Source organism: Brassica rapa, chromosome A03 (assembly GCF_000309985.2).
Source record: "Brassica rapa cultivar Chiifu-401-42 chromosome A03, CAAS_Brap_v3.01, whole genome shotgun sequence".
NCBI classification, from domain to species: Eukaryota; Viridiplantae; Streptophyta; class Magnoliopsida; order Brassicales; family Brassicaceae; genus Brassica; species Brassica rapa.
Window position 1 is genome coordinate 5283528 of NC_024797.2, and position 14547 is coordinate 5298074.

At 34.8% G+C, this 14547-nt stretch overlaps 2 protein-coding genes across 2 annotated transcripts; both read right to left on the bottom strand.

The window, feature by feature from the left end:
• Positions 1-127: 127 nt before the first annotated feature.
• LOC103856743 (transcription factor MYB36) lies at positions 128-8301 on the bottom strand. Its single transcript, XM_009133869.3, has 3 exons — positions 1774-8301; positions 1400-1529; positions 128-1031 (listed from the first exon to the last, which is right to left on the bottom strand). Exons 1-3 carry the CDS (start codon positions 1907-1909, stop codon positions 302-304), a joined length of 996 nt encoding a protein of 331 aa, XP_009132117.1. The 5' UTR covers positions 1910-8301; the 3' UTR covers positions 128-301.
• Positions 8302-9522: 1221 nt separating this feature from the next.
• On the bottom strand, positions 9523-14086 carry LOC103856744. The gene is made up of 9 exons (XM_009133870.3): positions 13880-14086; positions 11476-13799; positions 11288-11389; positions 11042-11194; positions 10795-10958; positions 10563-10710; positions 10358-10480; positions 10182-10269; positions 9523-10092 (listed from the first exon to the last, which is right to left on the bottom strand). The coding sequence occupies exons 2-9, from the start codon at positions 13717-13719 to the stop codon at positions 9926-9928; spliced, it is 3189 nt and encodes a 1062-aa protein (XP_009132118.1). The 5' UTR covers positions 13720-13799; positions 13880-14086; the 3' UTR covers positions 9523-9925.
• Between the last annotated feature and the right edge of the window lie 461 nt (positions 14087-14547).

The window sequence follows — 14547 nt, forward strand, 5'->3', positions numbered from 1 at the left end:
ATGATTAGCAACTACAGAAATTATCAAACACGACTAATCAATAAACTTTGTAAGATTACATATCATCATGAAATGGGTCAGAAATTATTTTTAAATCCATGCAAGTGTTTTATATTCCAGAACAAAAGAAAAGAAAGTAGAATTCATTATTATCCACAACTCGTTACATATAAAAACATATTTTGAAAAAAAAACTTTCACCCTCGACACATGCTATAAGCTTATGATCGTAATAATACATAATCATCAATAATCCATTCCTATAATTATACATAAATGTATATATGCATGATATAAATTATTACACACTATGGTAGCTCATCTGACCATAATCTTGAAGCATAACCACTCCGTCAGTCGTCTGATCAAGAACAGAAGCTGATCCCCAAGAACTCGACGATATTGTTTTCCTCTCTAACTCGACTTCCTCCGACCACCAACTCGAACCGTTCGTTAGCTCAAACTCGTTGCCCACTTGAAACAATTCTTTAGAACCACCTCTGTTCATAAGGTCCATGTTATGATTATCTAACTGAAGATCCTGCGAAAAAACGAAATTAGGTTGAAATCCGTGAGTAGGGTTTAGGGATTGCTCTACGTTCTCTGAATAGAGAGGAGAGACTCCATCGTTGATCTCAGCTAGCTTGATATTATTGTTCTGATGAACAACGTTAACTCCTAGAGGGTGGAAGCTTTCTTGGGATCCAAGTTTAGAGTTTTGATCAGGAGTGCTCTGCAGTAGTGGATGAAGCTTGGGCCACAACATAGGGTTGTTATAGAAACTAGAGAAAGGGCTTTGTAGATTCTGAAGCTGCATGTGAAGTTGAAGCCTCTCTAGTGCCGAATTACTAAGATTTTGAGGACTCTTGTTGTTGTTGCTGCTGATATTGTTTTCATTCGAATCAGCAATCGAGTCTTGGCGATTCATTTGTTTCTGTCTTCCGAGCAGCTTCTTCTTCAGTTTTGTGTTCCAGTAATTTTTTATATCATTGTCTGTCCTTCCAGGAAGCTGAGCTGCAATTATAGACCACCTGCACATATATGACATTAATCAAGATTACAATTAATTATAGGAATCTTATCTTCTTTATAGACCACTAATTAACTTCATATTTCATGTAAATGTATGAAGGTGCTTCCAAAAACACCAAAACAAGGAGAAAGAGACAATATAAACCCTAAATTCTATAAGATGTGCCATAGCTTGAAACATGGGCTTGCATGTGTTTCAGCATAAGATTCATAGACAAAAGGTAAAAAGACAAGGTGGTCAAGTTTAGTTTTTACAGAAATTACCTCCAATTCTGAACCCAATAATATATTATATATTAACTAAGATGTGTTGATTAATTTAGTTATCTAATTAATAGGAATTTAAAGATATGGATGAATCACTTACCGGCTTCCAATGCTGATGTAAAGACTCAAGATGATACTATCTTCTTCCTCAGAAAAGCCACCATGTTTGATGTTTGGTCTTAAGTAATTAAGCCATCTCAGTCTGCAACTCTTACCACATCTCTTCAACCCTATGATTCACACAAAACCCTAAAATCAGGACAACGAATTGGGGTAGCAAACCAGAGATTAAGATCTAAGGGGTTGGTTTAGTGAATCTTTCATTGATCCAATTAAGTGATATATAAAAATGTTCAAATTTTTCTTAAGATTATAAGTTTTAGATGATAACATGGTGAAAAAAAAAAAAAAAAACATGGTGAAAATAAGCTAGATCCAGTTGATGATAAGTATAAATTCTACTGTAGTTATTACCAACTTTCTGAGGCAGTGCGATCCAGTTGCCACCAGTGCCATATTTGTCGATGTAGTCCTTGAGCTTCACATCTTCTTCAGGCGACCATGGCCCTTTTTTCACGTTTGCCTTGTCGCAGCATGGAGCTCTTCCCATTTTCTTACGAATCTTTTTGTCTTTTCTTGTTCTTGTTGCTCTTCTTTTTCGAAGTGTTATTATGTTTGATGATGATGAAATGATCTAATGCTTAGAAGGGATGGTTTATAAAGACGAGAAAAGGAAGGTGTTATTGATGATTATTATAACTGAAAATGTAATAATAAAGTTTATAAAAAAAGTCTTCTCGGCCTTCTATTTATTTTAATATAATTCAACTTCAACCCTAATTGTATTATTTTCGGACTAGGGTTTTTGCTTTTTCTGCTTTTTGGATTAGTTTTCTAACCTTTCTTTCTTTATCTATTTAAAAAATGTGGAAAGTTGTCTCAGTTTTAATAATCATTAACGCAAAGAAAGACTTGCGTGAAATTGTGTCCAATTGTATAGCACTTTATATATTTTAATTAACTGATCAAATTAGAGGGCAGGAAAAAACCATCGCCTTGATTTGTCGTGACTTGGGTTGAAATGTTCCCCTCTATAGCCAATCAAATGTCATCGCTAATTAGTTATTTTTAACTTCTGACGTACCTCTTGAATCTGGATAATTTGCTTAACTTTATAATAATGGTTTGAATAAGTGAATTCTGTTAGAAAAGGTATACAAGCTCTTGACTTTCTTATGACAGAAAATTTTGAGTAAATAGCCAAGAGAGTTTTCAGAACTTGCATAATGTGTGGCCTAAATAAGAAACTCAAGCATGTTAAATTTTTTGTTTCTTAGAAGAAAAATATGAACATTTGAGTACCATTTTTCTTGACTAAAGAATTTGAGAAAAATAATAAATTCTTACTAGTAAGACTACTTACCAAACCCCTGCGACATTATTTGGGATTCTGTTTATAAGTAAATATATTGTACGTGAACTAGCAGAAGTAAGACAGTAATAATTATAATTATCAATCCATAGAAAGGCAGAATAATACAATGTGTTTCAATTGTGTTTTTTTCTTTCAACCATGCAACTCTCACCCACCACGTAGTTTTCCGTTTAAATAAAACGTTTCTTGGTTACTGACTCTGTTAAAAACACTCAGTGCTCAATTATAGAAACTGCAGTTTGACGAAGCTTCTAAGATATTAACCGATGATGTAACATGATGAGTTATTTTCAAAAAAAAAATGTAACATGATGAGTATGAAAATGCGTGTGCCGTAAGGAGAAACGTCGATATCGAGAAAGACCAAACATATACTGTTATATGACTCCTTGCAAAATAAGTTTGACTTCATCTCAAAGTAAGCATTTATTTCCATGTCTAGGCCGTTTATTTCTTTCTTAGTTTGATTCTAGAAACTCATGTTCTTTTTTTTTTTGAAAAAAGAAACTCTTGTTCTTTGACTTATAGTTTCTTTTACACATATGCACAATAACACATACGAGTACACTATACTAATATATATAGTTTATATGGATGCTATAATATAGATGCACTGGGTGTATTTTCAACTTCAAATAGAATCTAATAGGAATACGTAAATATATAAATATGAAAATATGAAAATGTTCAGAAGTGTAATCGCTTAAACAATGATCATATCAGAAGAAAGTTCAGTTTTAGCGATTTAATCAACAAATCTGATCATTTTGAAGGTTGTCTTGTTTAGGTAACCACGTTTGATTTTTTTCTTTAACATTCCTTTTTAATTTGTTAAAGAAATTTTCTTTAGACATTAAAAAACTAAACGGATTTCCATTACCGCCATGCAACTTTGACATTTGTTTTTAATTTTTTTATACCCTCGTGTATGTTAACTTTCGTTAAAAGCATCTACAAAAATACTCAATGAAAACAATTTTGAAAGTACTATCAACTAAATCATGCATTAAATTTCTTATATAAGCCTTTTAATTTTAGGTACCATTTCGTTATTTGCTAATAGTAATTTAACAGATGTCATTTATCTAGATTTCCTTTGCAAATTAATTTAAATTTCTTATAACCATAATTAGATATACCGCTAAAATGGTTAATATATATATCAAAATTACTTTGCATGAATCAGGTCAACGACAATTAATTAAAAATGCTAATGGCTTTTCCAACCATACAAGAGTTGCGTTTTAAAGTGAGTAAAGTTTATTTTACTAGTAACTAAAATATTTATATGATTCCTTCGCAATATAACATTTAGTTTGCTTTTCTAATATATATATATATATATTCTATAGGTATATGATTTTTATATTTAGTTATATTTTCTAACGTTTATTTAGGATTTATTAATGTTGCCGATGAAACTGTGGAAATTAATTAAACTGATTGGGTCTCAAAGACTTTTCTTAATGAAAAGTGAGGAGCCTAAATACAATAATTGATCGGAACAACCAGACAACTTACACTAATTGGCCTTGATCGATCACAAAGATGTTGTTTGAAATGTTTAAATCGTATTATTAAATAATATATTCTATCAAAAGATAGTTATTAGTTAGTTAAATAATCAAGTGAGCTAAGGAACCACAACTATGCAACAAAATAACAAGAGGAAGCCATCAAATTTTCAAAAGGAGCAACTGATATTATTTATATTTAATATTCCTTACAATAAAATAAAATATTTTATGCAGTAAATATAAAAATAAAAGATTGAAGACACCAGATAATTCAGAGTTCAATAAAAGCAACACAAATGTTTCTTGTTGTCCTTTTTCAGAACCATAGAATCGATGCATTAGAAAAATACCAAGCTTTAAGACATAACAATCGAGCTGGTTAGTGATTAAATATATGCATATATACATATAATGACTAGTGTACACATAAAATTATACTTTATTCATGTGTCTGATGTTATTAGAAGTAGCAAAATATTCGTAAATTTTTATTGATTTTGTTATCTATTTTGATCTAATAAAAAAAATTAGATATCCAAGGTACACATCAAATCAAATAATAATATACAATAACTATTAAAATGAATAAAGTCACAAATATTATAAATTTAAAACACTGATATTCGATATGATCCAACATATATATATATATATATATATATATATATATATATATTGTTAGAGTATAATGTTGTTTTTGGTAAATATGTTAATTAGAGTTATTTACATATACAAAGTTGATACTATATATATTGTATAATTATTTTTAAAAAGTTTCATAATTATTTTTAATGGAAGTTTTAAAATATTGTAGAATTATTCTTTAATATTCTTGGAAATATATATTACTAGGGGTTTGCCGGCGCTACGCGCCGGTGTTGTACGTTGAGTTGTCTAATAAACTGAAAAAGTCATTTCTGATTGAATTTGTAATTCATGTTAAGTTGATGTATGTATAAGTTGCTTGGAAACGCAATATATGATTGAATTTTACATTACCACATATGTGGTATTTTTGGAGGTTGCTGGTTTTTTTGGATGAGAAAGGGTGAGGAATTGAAATATATATAAGAGGAGAAATAGTTTATCATATATTAAATTAAAAAAAATTACAAAGTAAAGAAATGAGAATTACTTTTTTATTTTTATTTTTATTTTTAAGGCATGCAAGCATCATAGATTATTTTCTTTAAAGACTGGACAACTTATTTTTGTACAGACCCGGTTAGCTTTCAGGTTAGTTTGGTTTATTTTATCTTTCCTTGGTTTTGCTTTGTATAGTTGGAATTGTAATTTCGAAACTCTGATTGGTGTTGTATATGTTCCTTTCAAATTAAGTTATTAATTTTTGATTTAATATGCATTGCAACTCTTTTTGAAAGTTATATAAATTTGCTAACGTTCAATCCTTTGATTTTTTTAGGTAGCGTATCAAAAAAGGAAGAGAATATCTGGAATTTTAAAATCATTTGAAGGTTTTAATATTTATTGGAGATATTAATATATCGTAAGGAATTAAATTGGTGGTTTAAATTGTTTAGGAGTCTTTGGTTTAGCTAACCAAGACATTACTATTATTTATCGTAAGTTTTTATAGGGAGTGCCGTTTATGACCAACTGAGTTATCGTTTAGCTTGGTTTTATAAGTATCACTTTGTATTGAAAACCAAATATTTTTTTGCGATGTAAAATAATGTTTTAGTTGTATACAAATTTATTCTTTCCGAGTTGTTTTTAGCATCACGAATTAGTGTTTTCCTTATAACTTATTTTGAGGAAATTTGTATACATTATCTAATACTTAGCATAAACAAATTCTCGTAAAGATTGTTATGATCATGAGTGGATGTTTTACTATGTACTTAGATGGAATAATGTCGCTTCTACTGAGATTTATATCTAAAGTTTTGAAAAATTCAACGGGATTTACACTGCACTCGATCAAGCACATGGATTTTATATTGGTCATGCGACAGAAGAGTGGCTTAATCTCTTATTATCATCGCTAATGATATTTTGTTTCTGTAATATTGGAAAGTATCAGCCTCAGAAGTGTGGTTCAGTCGCTTGCTACATGTTTCAAAAAAATAAACCCCAAAATTTACATTCGTAAGGTGAAAACTTGTTGCGTGTTTTGCAAGTCTGATTAGTTTCATCTGCTAGATCGCCACAGAAAAGGCTACTTGAGCGTGGGACTAATAAATCGAACAATGTAAATTGTTAATACGAAAAGAGTCTTATTTAATAAAAGAAACGAACAACCACGAGACCACGAGACCACGAGACAGATTTTTTTTTAAAAATAACAAAGCAGGAATATTGAACGTACTTAAACTAAGGAGCGAAGCTCAAAATACTAAAACATAAACCGGTAGAGATAACGTGGTTGTTCGGGATATAAATGGACTCATTCCACTCGTGCTTTCTTCCGAGAAAGCAGCAAATCTGTAAAGTGACGAGCGGAACAAATAAAACGCGTGAGATACACCGACGTCTCAGCGTGTCGACACGTGGTGAAAAAGGCCCCCTCTCCAGAGCGACGTGGATAGCCTAAGCAGGCAGATAACTTGACTTTATTTATAAAGAAGATTCCTGTAAATAAAAGTTTAATAATATTTGTTTCACTACAATTTTAAGAGATTATAGTTTTTATAATGAAATATTTTTTCATTAAATTTACTTTTTAAGATTTTAAAAATTTTAAAAATTATTTTATTTATATTTTGAATCAAATATCTCGTTAAAATACATATTTATTAGATACTCGGATACCAAATATTCAGATAGTGCTAAAATAAATCGAATGAAAATGAATTATAAAATTACCGATCCAAGGGAATGAATCGGATTCCGAATACTTCAAAAAACTACGACATCCGATCTAATTCATTTTTAACTTTGATCCCTATGCTTTATAAAGTCATTGCTAAATGCTAACTTTGATTTGAGTTTATCATGTTTGTATAGGACAACCTATGTTCTTACTATTTCCTGAATTCATTACATTTAGTGGGTTCTTTATGTTTCTCGTATTAAAAACAAAATAATCATGTAGCAAATTTTATTTTAAGGAAGAAAAACATTTTAAGTATTGGATCCAACTAAATCTCGAATTCAGATGTATTGTACATTTGTACTTATATGTAAATCTTAAACATTTTAAGCCTTAGGATAAAGTCTAATGGCAAGTTATCAACATATTAGAAGAGTTTATAAGACATAGCAACAAACCAAACAACAAATTTAATAGGATCATAACTTTGAGTAAATACGTTCCACTACAATTAATAAATTAAAAGGTGATGTAGTTTATAATATGATTAAAAAATAAAAAATTAATAACATATTTTCACTTGTAGATTTCCTTTTTATGATGTGGCCTTTATTTTTCCTCGTAAAATCTCTGTTATTCCCCCTCCTCCAAAAAAATTCAAGATAAGAATTCAGTTTACCAGTTTTATATTATAACGAATATTTTCTTTTTACCAGCAAAAAACTAATCCAAGAAAAGTGTCACTCATCATCACGTCACTTGGGTTGACTAACACAATACCGTACGTAACTTCCTTTGCAATGAGACGGTAAATGATTGTTGTCCTTTTATATGTATGCAGCTTTAGACATTATATTTCATTTATAATATTTATTTGATGAACTGTATGCTATCGGCTCATATAATTTTATTAAAGAGTAGTATATAAATATGGTACGTGTGGGTGTGTACGTGTGAGTTTGGGATATGAAAAATGTCATTAGCGCGTGTTAGGTGTTGTAATTAAAGACTTATAAGTTATAAGAGGTCATAATTAAACAAAAACATACCGTATATGTGTATATGTTGTAGAAGAGACATTGGTTTCTTAAATGGTGTCACGTATTTTAACCTCGCACTTGCCTTATAATACTAGATACTAATACGACTATTTTTTCAGAATTCAACCATTACTTATAGTGTACTCATAAAGCTTGTAGTCTTATACACACTTTACTTAATTTGCTTCCGTATTATATGGTATACATCATTCATACATCACATATTGACTCTTAACAAAAAATACAAATAAAACTCCTTTCTTGGACGGTTCGTCATTTTGAAGGTCGATAGATAACATAATATTTGTTAAGTCCATGGTCCAAATGATTAACACAAGATTTTGTATAATTTTCCTATATTAAAACTGGAAATTGGTTAGAAGAATCTGTTCTGTGAACAAGGACGATACGACATCGGAGTTGATAATGTCATGCTTTAATTCTTCTCCTACTTCACTTGCAGAGTATTTAATTGACAAGAAATTAAGAAAATCTTTGGTACATGCAAGGGGCTGACTTTTCTATCAGTACAATTGTTTATTAGAATAATTTACGGTATTTATTAATTAAGAATCAAACAAATCATTAATAAGTCAAACCTAATAAGTTACTAACTATTTGAGACAGAGATATTGAAAGGATTGCAGTCCTGTCAAACTTTGTTGCTATCCCTCAAGTGTGTCGTTGGACCCTTTAATCCATTACCTAACCTCATCTCTATACAACACTAATTTCTTTGTTTAGTTTGTGGGTTGGGTTGGGTTTGTTCGAATCTTGGGAACTTTTGTGGTAGACGACCACGTTTTAGGGAGCTTCTCAGACCATGTTATTTTTAATTGTCAAACAAGCATTACTATTTTTTTTAGTAACGTTTATGACTTATGTAACTTCTTAACTAGTAACCAATTCATTGTGGTTCAATGGTTAAGTGATTCATCTTACGGGACTAAAGTCCGAGTCTTCTGAATGCAATAAATATGAGTGATCTTAGTGGACTCAAACCTCCTGGCCACTGGTCCAAAATACCGACCCAGCGAGAGTTCCATTACACCTTATGCATGACTAACACACTGGTTCTTTTTCTTTTGGTTGTCAACTTGGATACTTCAGTTATACAACACTCAAGATTACAAGGACTGCGATGGTTTAGGAATTATGTCTAGCCATTTTAGCTAAGCCATCATCAACACTTGCTTTCCTATAAATATTCAGAAAACTAAACTTACGTGGGATTGTAAGTAGGGAAGAGGAGATTCCATGAATAGACTTCATGCCTGTGGACGTCTACCAATCTTTCACAAATAACGTTTCAATCACACACCCATAATGCAAAAATCAAAGAGAAGAGATCAACTGCTTATATGCTTTGTAATCTTCTTATCTCACCGAGAATGCAATATGAAGATCCACCATAGGCAGATCTTTGAAGGACTAATAGTTCATGTATCCATCTCTGGATTTTTAAAGAACAAAATATTATTATTATCCTTCTTAACCATTACAAAGAAGGAAAGACTAATCTAAACGTGTAACTTGTCTGCAACCACAAGTTTTATATACACCCCAATAGAAAGAAGAAAACAATATGAACCAGAGACAGAGAGCTCAATGATCCTCAAGTGCAGTAACTAACACATTGCTTGATCCATAAAAAAATCCTCTAAATTCAAGATTTTAACTTATATATATACCCATAAAAACGCTAGTATTCGCGTTCCAACCGCAAAACCAAGTGGTAACTTAAAATAGGCTTAACTATACTTTTTATAAAAACCCAAAGTAAATAGAAGCCCTGCACCATCGCCATCTTCTTTTTCTTCATCATCATCAACAATCACCTTTATTCTTCTTTTTTATTTGTTTATTTCAAATTCATAGCAGCAGCCATATTCCTGAGCTTCTGTGATATATCAGCAAAGGATGGTCTCTCTGTTGGCTCAGATGCCCAACAACTTTCCATCAATCCTTTCCACTCTGGATCACACCACTGTGGGATTTTCGGACGCAATGTATTATTCACTATACCTCCTGTAATAAATTAAACACCAATCTCATGAATCAATCGTGAGTAGTAACCATGTATGTTTTAGTAGAGCAAGAAAGTTTTAGTTGGTTACCTATTATAGAAGCACAGTGCATATCTGCGTAAGGCTCTTCACCAGTGAGCAATTCCCACATTACAATCCCAAACGAGTAAACATCGATCTGACACAGAGAGATACAGGTTTGGTTAGTGGCTGTGCGATTGTGTTAAGGAAAAAAATATACAGACTTTATAAGAGATTGGTTATACCTTTTCAGAGACCATGTTACTTTTGCCACTCAAGAGCTCCGGTGCCATCCATGGCAATGTTCCGCGAACACCTCCAGACACTAAAGTCTTCTGTTTCACCTTAGATAAACCCAAATCACCGATCTGGAGAGAGAGATGGATAAGTCAGAAATATATATAAGCTTGGTTCTCATTATGTGGGAGATGAGATGATCAAAAACCTAACCTTGCACACAGGACGCTGAGGATCTCTCATGTTCACTAGAAGATTCTCGCACTTCAAATCGAAATGAACTATGTTCTTTCCGTGTAAATACTCCATCCCAAAAGCAGTATCCATGGCTATGATGAGTCTTTTGCGACGATCAATAGTTCTGGATGAGTCAACCAATAAGATATCAGATATTTGGATACTCTGTAAAATTAGTATAATATTCAATGACTGTAAATCCTTTTACCTGTCTTTCTTCTGCAAGAACTGTTTCAAAGATCCGTTAACCATGAACTCAGCAACAGTTGCTAGAGAACCATCAGGACCATCACGAACTATCCCATAGAAAGACACAACGTTCGGGTGATGCAATGAGCTCAGTAGCAGAGCTTCTTTCCAAAAATCTTCTATCTGCAAAAGAAAGAGAATAATACTGGAGTTAACTTTGATGAATATGTTCAAAGCCAACTGATAATAAAGGAAATCAATATTACCAAACGTTCCCTTTCAGAAGGTTTTCCTGCAAAACAACTTGCTTTTATTCTCTTTATTGCAACATCTGAGCCTTTCCATTTGCCATGGTAAACAGATCCATACGTTCCAGAACCTAACTCTCGAATCTCCTCCAGATCATCGTTTTTTATAGTCTAGACGAACAAGGTGATATAACACAGTCAAAAGGACAAAAAAAAAGGGGCAAATGTGTTGTTTTTTTTAAACAAAGTAAAATTATACAAAACCTGAAGTCCTCTAGATAGAGCTTCAGCCTCCGCCTTTGTTGGCTCAATCTTAAAATTGTTTGGATTGTCGCTATCAGAGTCCTCATGTTCGACTTGAGCATTCTGAAAAAAAATATGTTGTTGCAGGATCAGACAAAAGGATTATATCCTAAGGTCCTCATAACAAGTTCAAATCTCATGATACTCACCACATGCTCTGATTCGTTTTCCACCAATTCTGGCCTCACAGGGTCATTCGCTTCTTCTGGATGAGCTTTCACCTCAGCAGCTCCTTCAAGTGCCGCCCTCTTCACCGATTCCATCAACTCGGGCAAGAAACTCAAACGCTCGACTGATAGCTCCGCCCCTTCAGGAGGAGCAGCAGCAGAAGGACTAACTTCTACCATATCATTCTTTCCTTCAGCTAAGGGTTGATGTTTATCTAGGCAAGGAACACCGTCTGAAACACCAGTATCAACACAGTTAATGTGTTCACCTACCTGAGCAACCTTGCTTTCCACGGGCCTCACCACTTCAACATAATCTGGTGTCTGCATAACTGGTGCACCATCGAGGTTTGTCTGTAGCATGGGCCCTGTCAAAGGCTTAAGCCCCTGCAGATATTCGCTACGCACAGCCTGGTTCTCAGAAGGCACCCAATTTGGGTCTAAAGGGAAAGCTCTATCTTGAAAATGAGGATTTGGGTAGTAAGGCTGGCCAGGAGAAGACATTGCATCAAATCCTGAAATGTTTTGTGGAGAACCGACTAAAACACTTTGATTCTCCACTCCAATAGAATATCTAGAAGCACTGTCCATCGGATTCCTGATAGCATTTTGATTGGCTGTGCCATTAACTTGCTGCATAGGCAAGCCTGGAGCACCACTTATATGGTTTGGAACGTTCTGCCAAATATTTTGCTGCGGGTAGATGTGGCTATGACTTGCTGAGTGGATGCTTTCAGGTCCTGGAGCATACAGATTATTCCCATAGTGAAACCCACGTTCCTCAGCAGAAGGGTTGGACGGGTTCAAGGGAATGCCACCAAGAGGTTTATCATGAAACCCTTCATTGGAAATTTCGGGTCCAGGTCGATGGCCAAAAGGATAATTCATCCCAGGACCATCAAGAGTGTAATGATCACTTGGTCTTCCAACATTAGATAAAAGTGGCCTCCCCTCATCAATACGTGGAGGATTAGGATTAGGATTAGGATTCACCTGTTGTTGACCTATCCATCCTCTTTCATGCCCGAAAGTCTCATTTGCATAAGCCCCATGAGGAGTAGGAGGCTTTGGGTCTGCGTTAAGCATAAAAGTTTCCCTGTTGGGCGGACACTGTGCACAATGAGCAGAAGGAACCGGTTGAAATCCATTAGCTTGATCAAACGGCTGATGGTTCTTATGAAACGGTACACGACAGCTCTCGCATATATTACCACCCCCTTCATAGCCACTTGGACCACCGTGAAGCACATTCCCAGGAAAACCTCCTTTACTCTCAAGCGGCGTAGCTCCAGCCGGGACCCACACCACGTTATCAGGAACCTGTCCCTGGTGCTCATATAAAGGATGATGCCCCGGCCTCGCGTAATCCTCAGGCATTCTATCAAACCCCTTATCAAGAACTTCCCCATACGGCATCCGGTAACGAGCAGACGAAGGCGAAGACGGAAACTCCTGAAAATGACCATGATGCCGAGGAGAATAGTAAGGACTCCATGTGCCTTCTACATCACCATACCTCGCTGCAATCATCTGCCCCGAACCCACACGAGGAATCCTTAGCTGGTGAAGATTATTATACTGAGCAACAGGTATCTCGTTCCCCCTCTGACTTCCACCACCTCCACTCTCAATAGCCAGCTGATTAAAAGGTTCCACCATCGAAAAATCGTCATTATTCAGATTGAACCTCGGCGAGTCAGGATACTGCTGCACCTTCCTAAAATCCGTCCCCTCAACCAAATTATTAAGAGCATCAACGTATCTCCTCTCAGACTCCCTCTGATCATCATACCCCGAGGAACCATCCATCTCAGGAGACGAAAACAGAAAGATCCTCAGCCTAGTGAACCCGTCCCCGGAGCCTAACTTATCATACTCCTCCATCATATTCACCACGTCATCATCATTCACAACGGAAACCAATGCATCGAGATCCTCATCAGGCTGCTGGTACTTCAAAACGGCAGCGTCCTCGTAAAGCTCCCTCATCTTGCTCATCAGCTCCTCGTAGCTAACGTCCCTCGTCACGCTCACGATCCTCGTCTCCCCGCCTACGTACCTCAGCTTCCCGTCCTGAGGACGAGGCAATATGCTGCCGAGGAAGCTGCAGAGGAACTTGACTCGGTGCGGCTCGTCGTTCAAGCTGGAGCCTGGGCTAGTGACGGAAGATGAGTTCACGGAACCGGAATCCATGGCGAATCTGATTACGCGATTACTGCTGCACATGGAAAAACTCAAATCCTCGCAGATTCTAGCTTCTTAGATTTCGTTGGAGCGATTCTCCATCGAATCTTCACCAGTTTTCTCTGGAGAAAGACATGCAATAACACGAATCAATCTAACGGTAATCATCATCTGCTACAGAGAGAGAGAGGAATCGATTTACCTTCAATATCGGAGAAGAAATACGAATCTCGATTTGAATATGATGAAGAAGAATCACGCTTCGAGCCTCTGATCTATCTTGGTTTTTGATTTGATGAGGAGAGGAAGAAAAAAAAATATAAAATCTTTTTATTTTCGAGGAATTTGTTTTTTTTTTTTGTTTTTGTTTCTGGGCTAAGAACTAGAAGATGCGATGCTTCTGTAACGCCAGGTAGTGATCCACGTGGCGGTTTTTGGCTATTTTTATTTAATGAAAAAATTGAAATGTGAATATATTTAAATTTTCTCCCACGGTATGGTGGCATATATCATCATCATGATCATGATCAAGTGGGGCATATGCTTCTTCCTAGTCCGCAGATTCCTTGTGCTCACCGTCACTGCGCGTGTTCTTCACCCGCGCATTTATTTTTTTTGAAATATGAAGTGGAATCAAACCATTTTAGCCGTGGCTTTGGATCTTCTCTCCTTCGCCTCATCACGTGGGCTCCTTTATTGTCTCCTCAGGCAGGCCCGGCTCATTAAACTTAGGACTCAAACCAACTTTTTCTCACAAATTGTAGTTGTATTATTGTAAATTTAAAAATTATAACACTAACACTAATCAGAACCCTAATTTCTTAACAAAGAGAAAAAAACTACTGCAAAAGCACTCTCAGCTCATGCCAT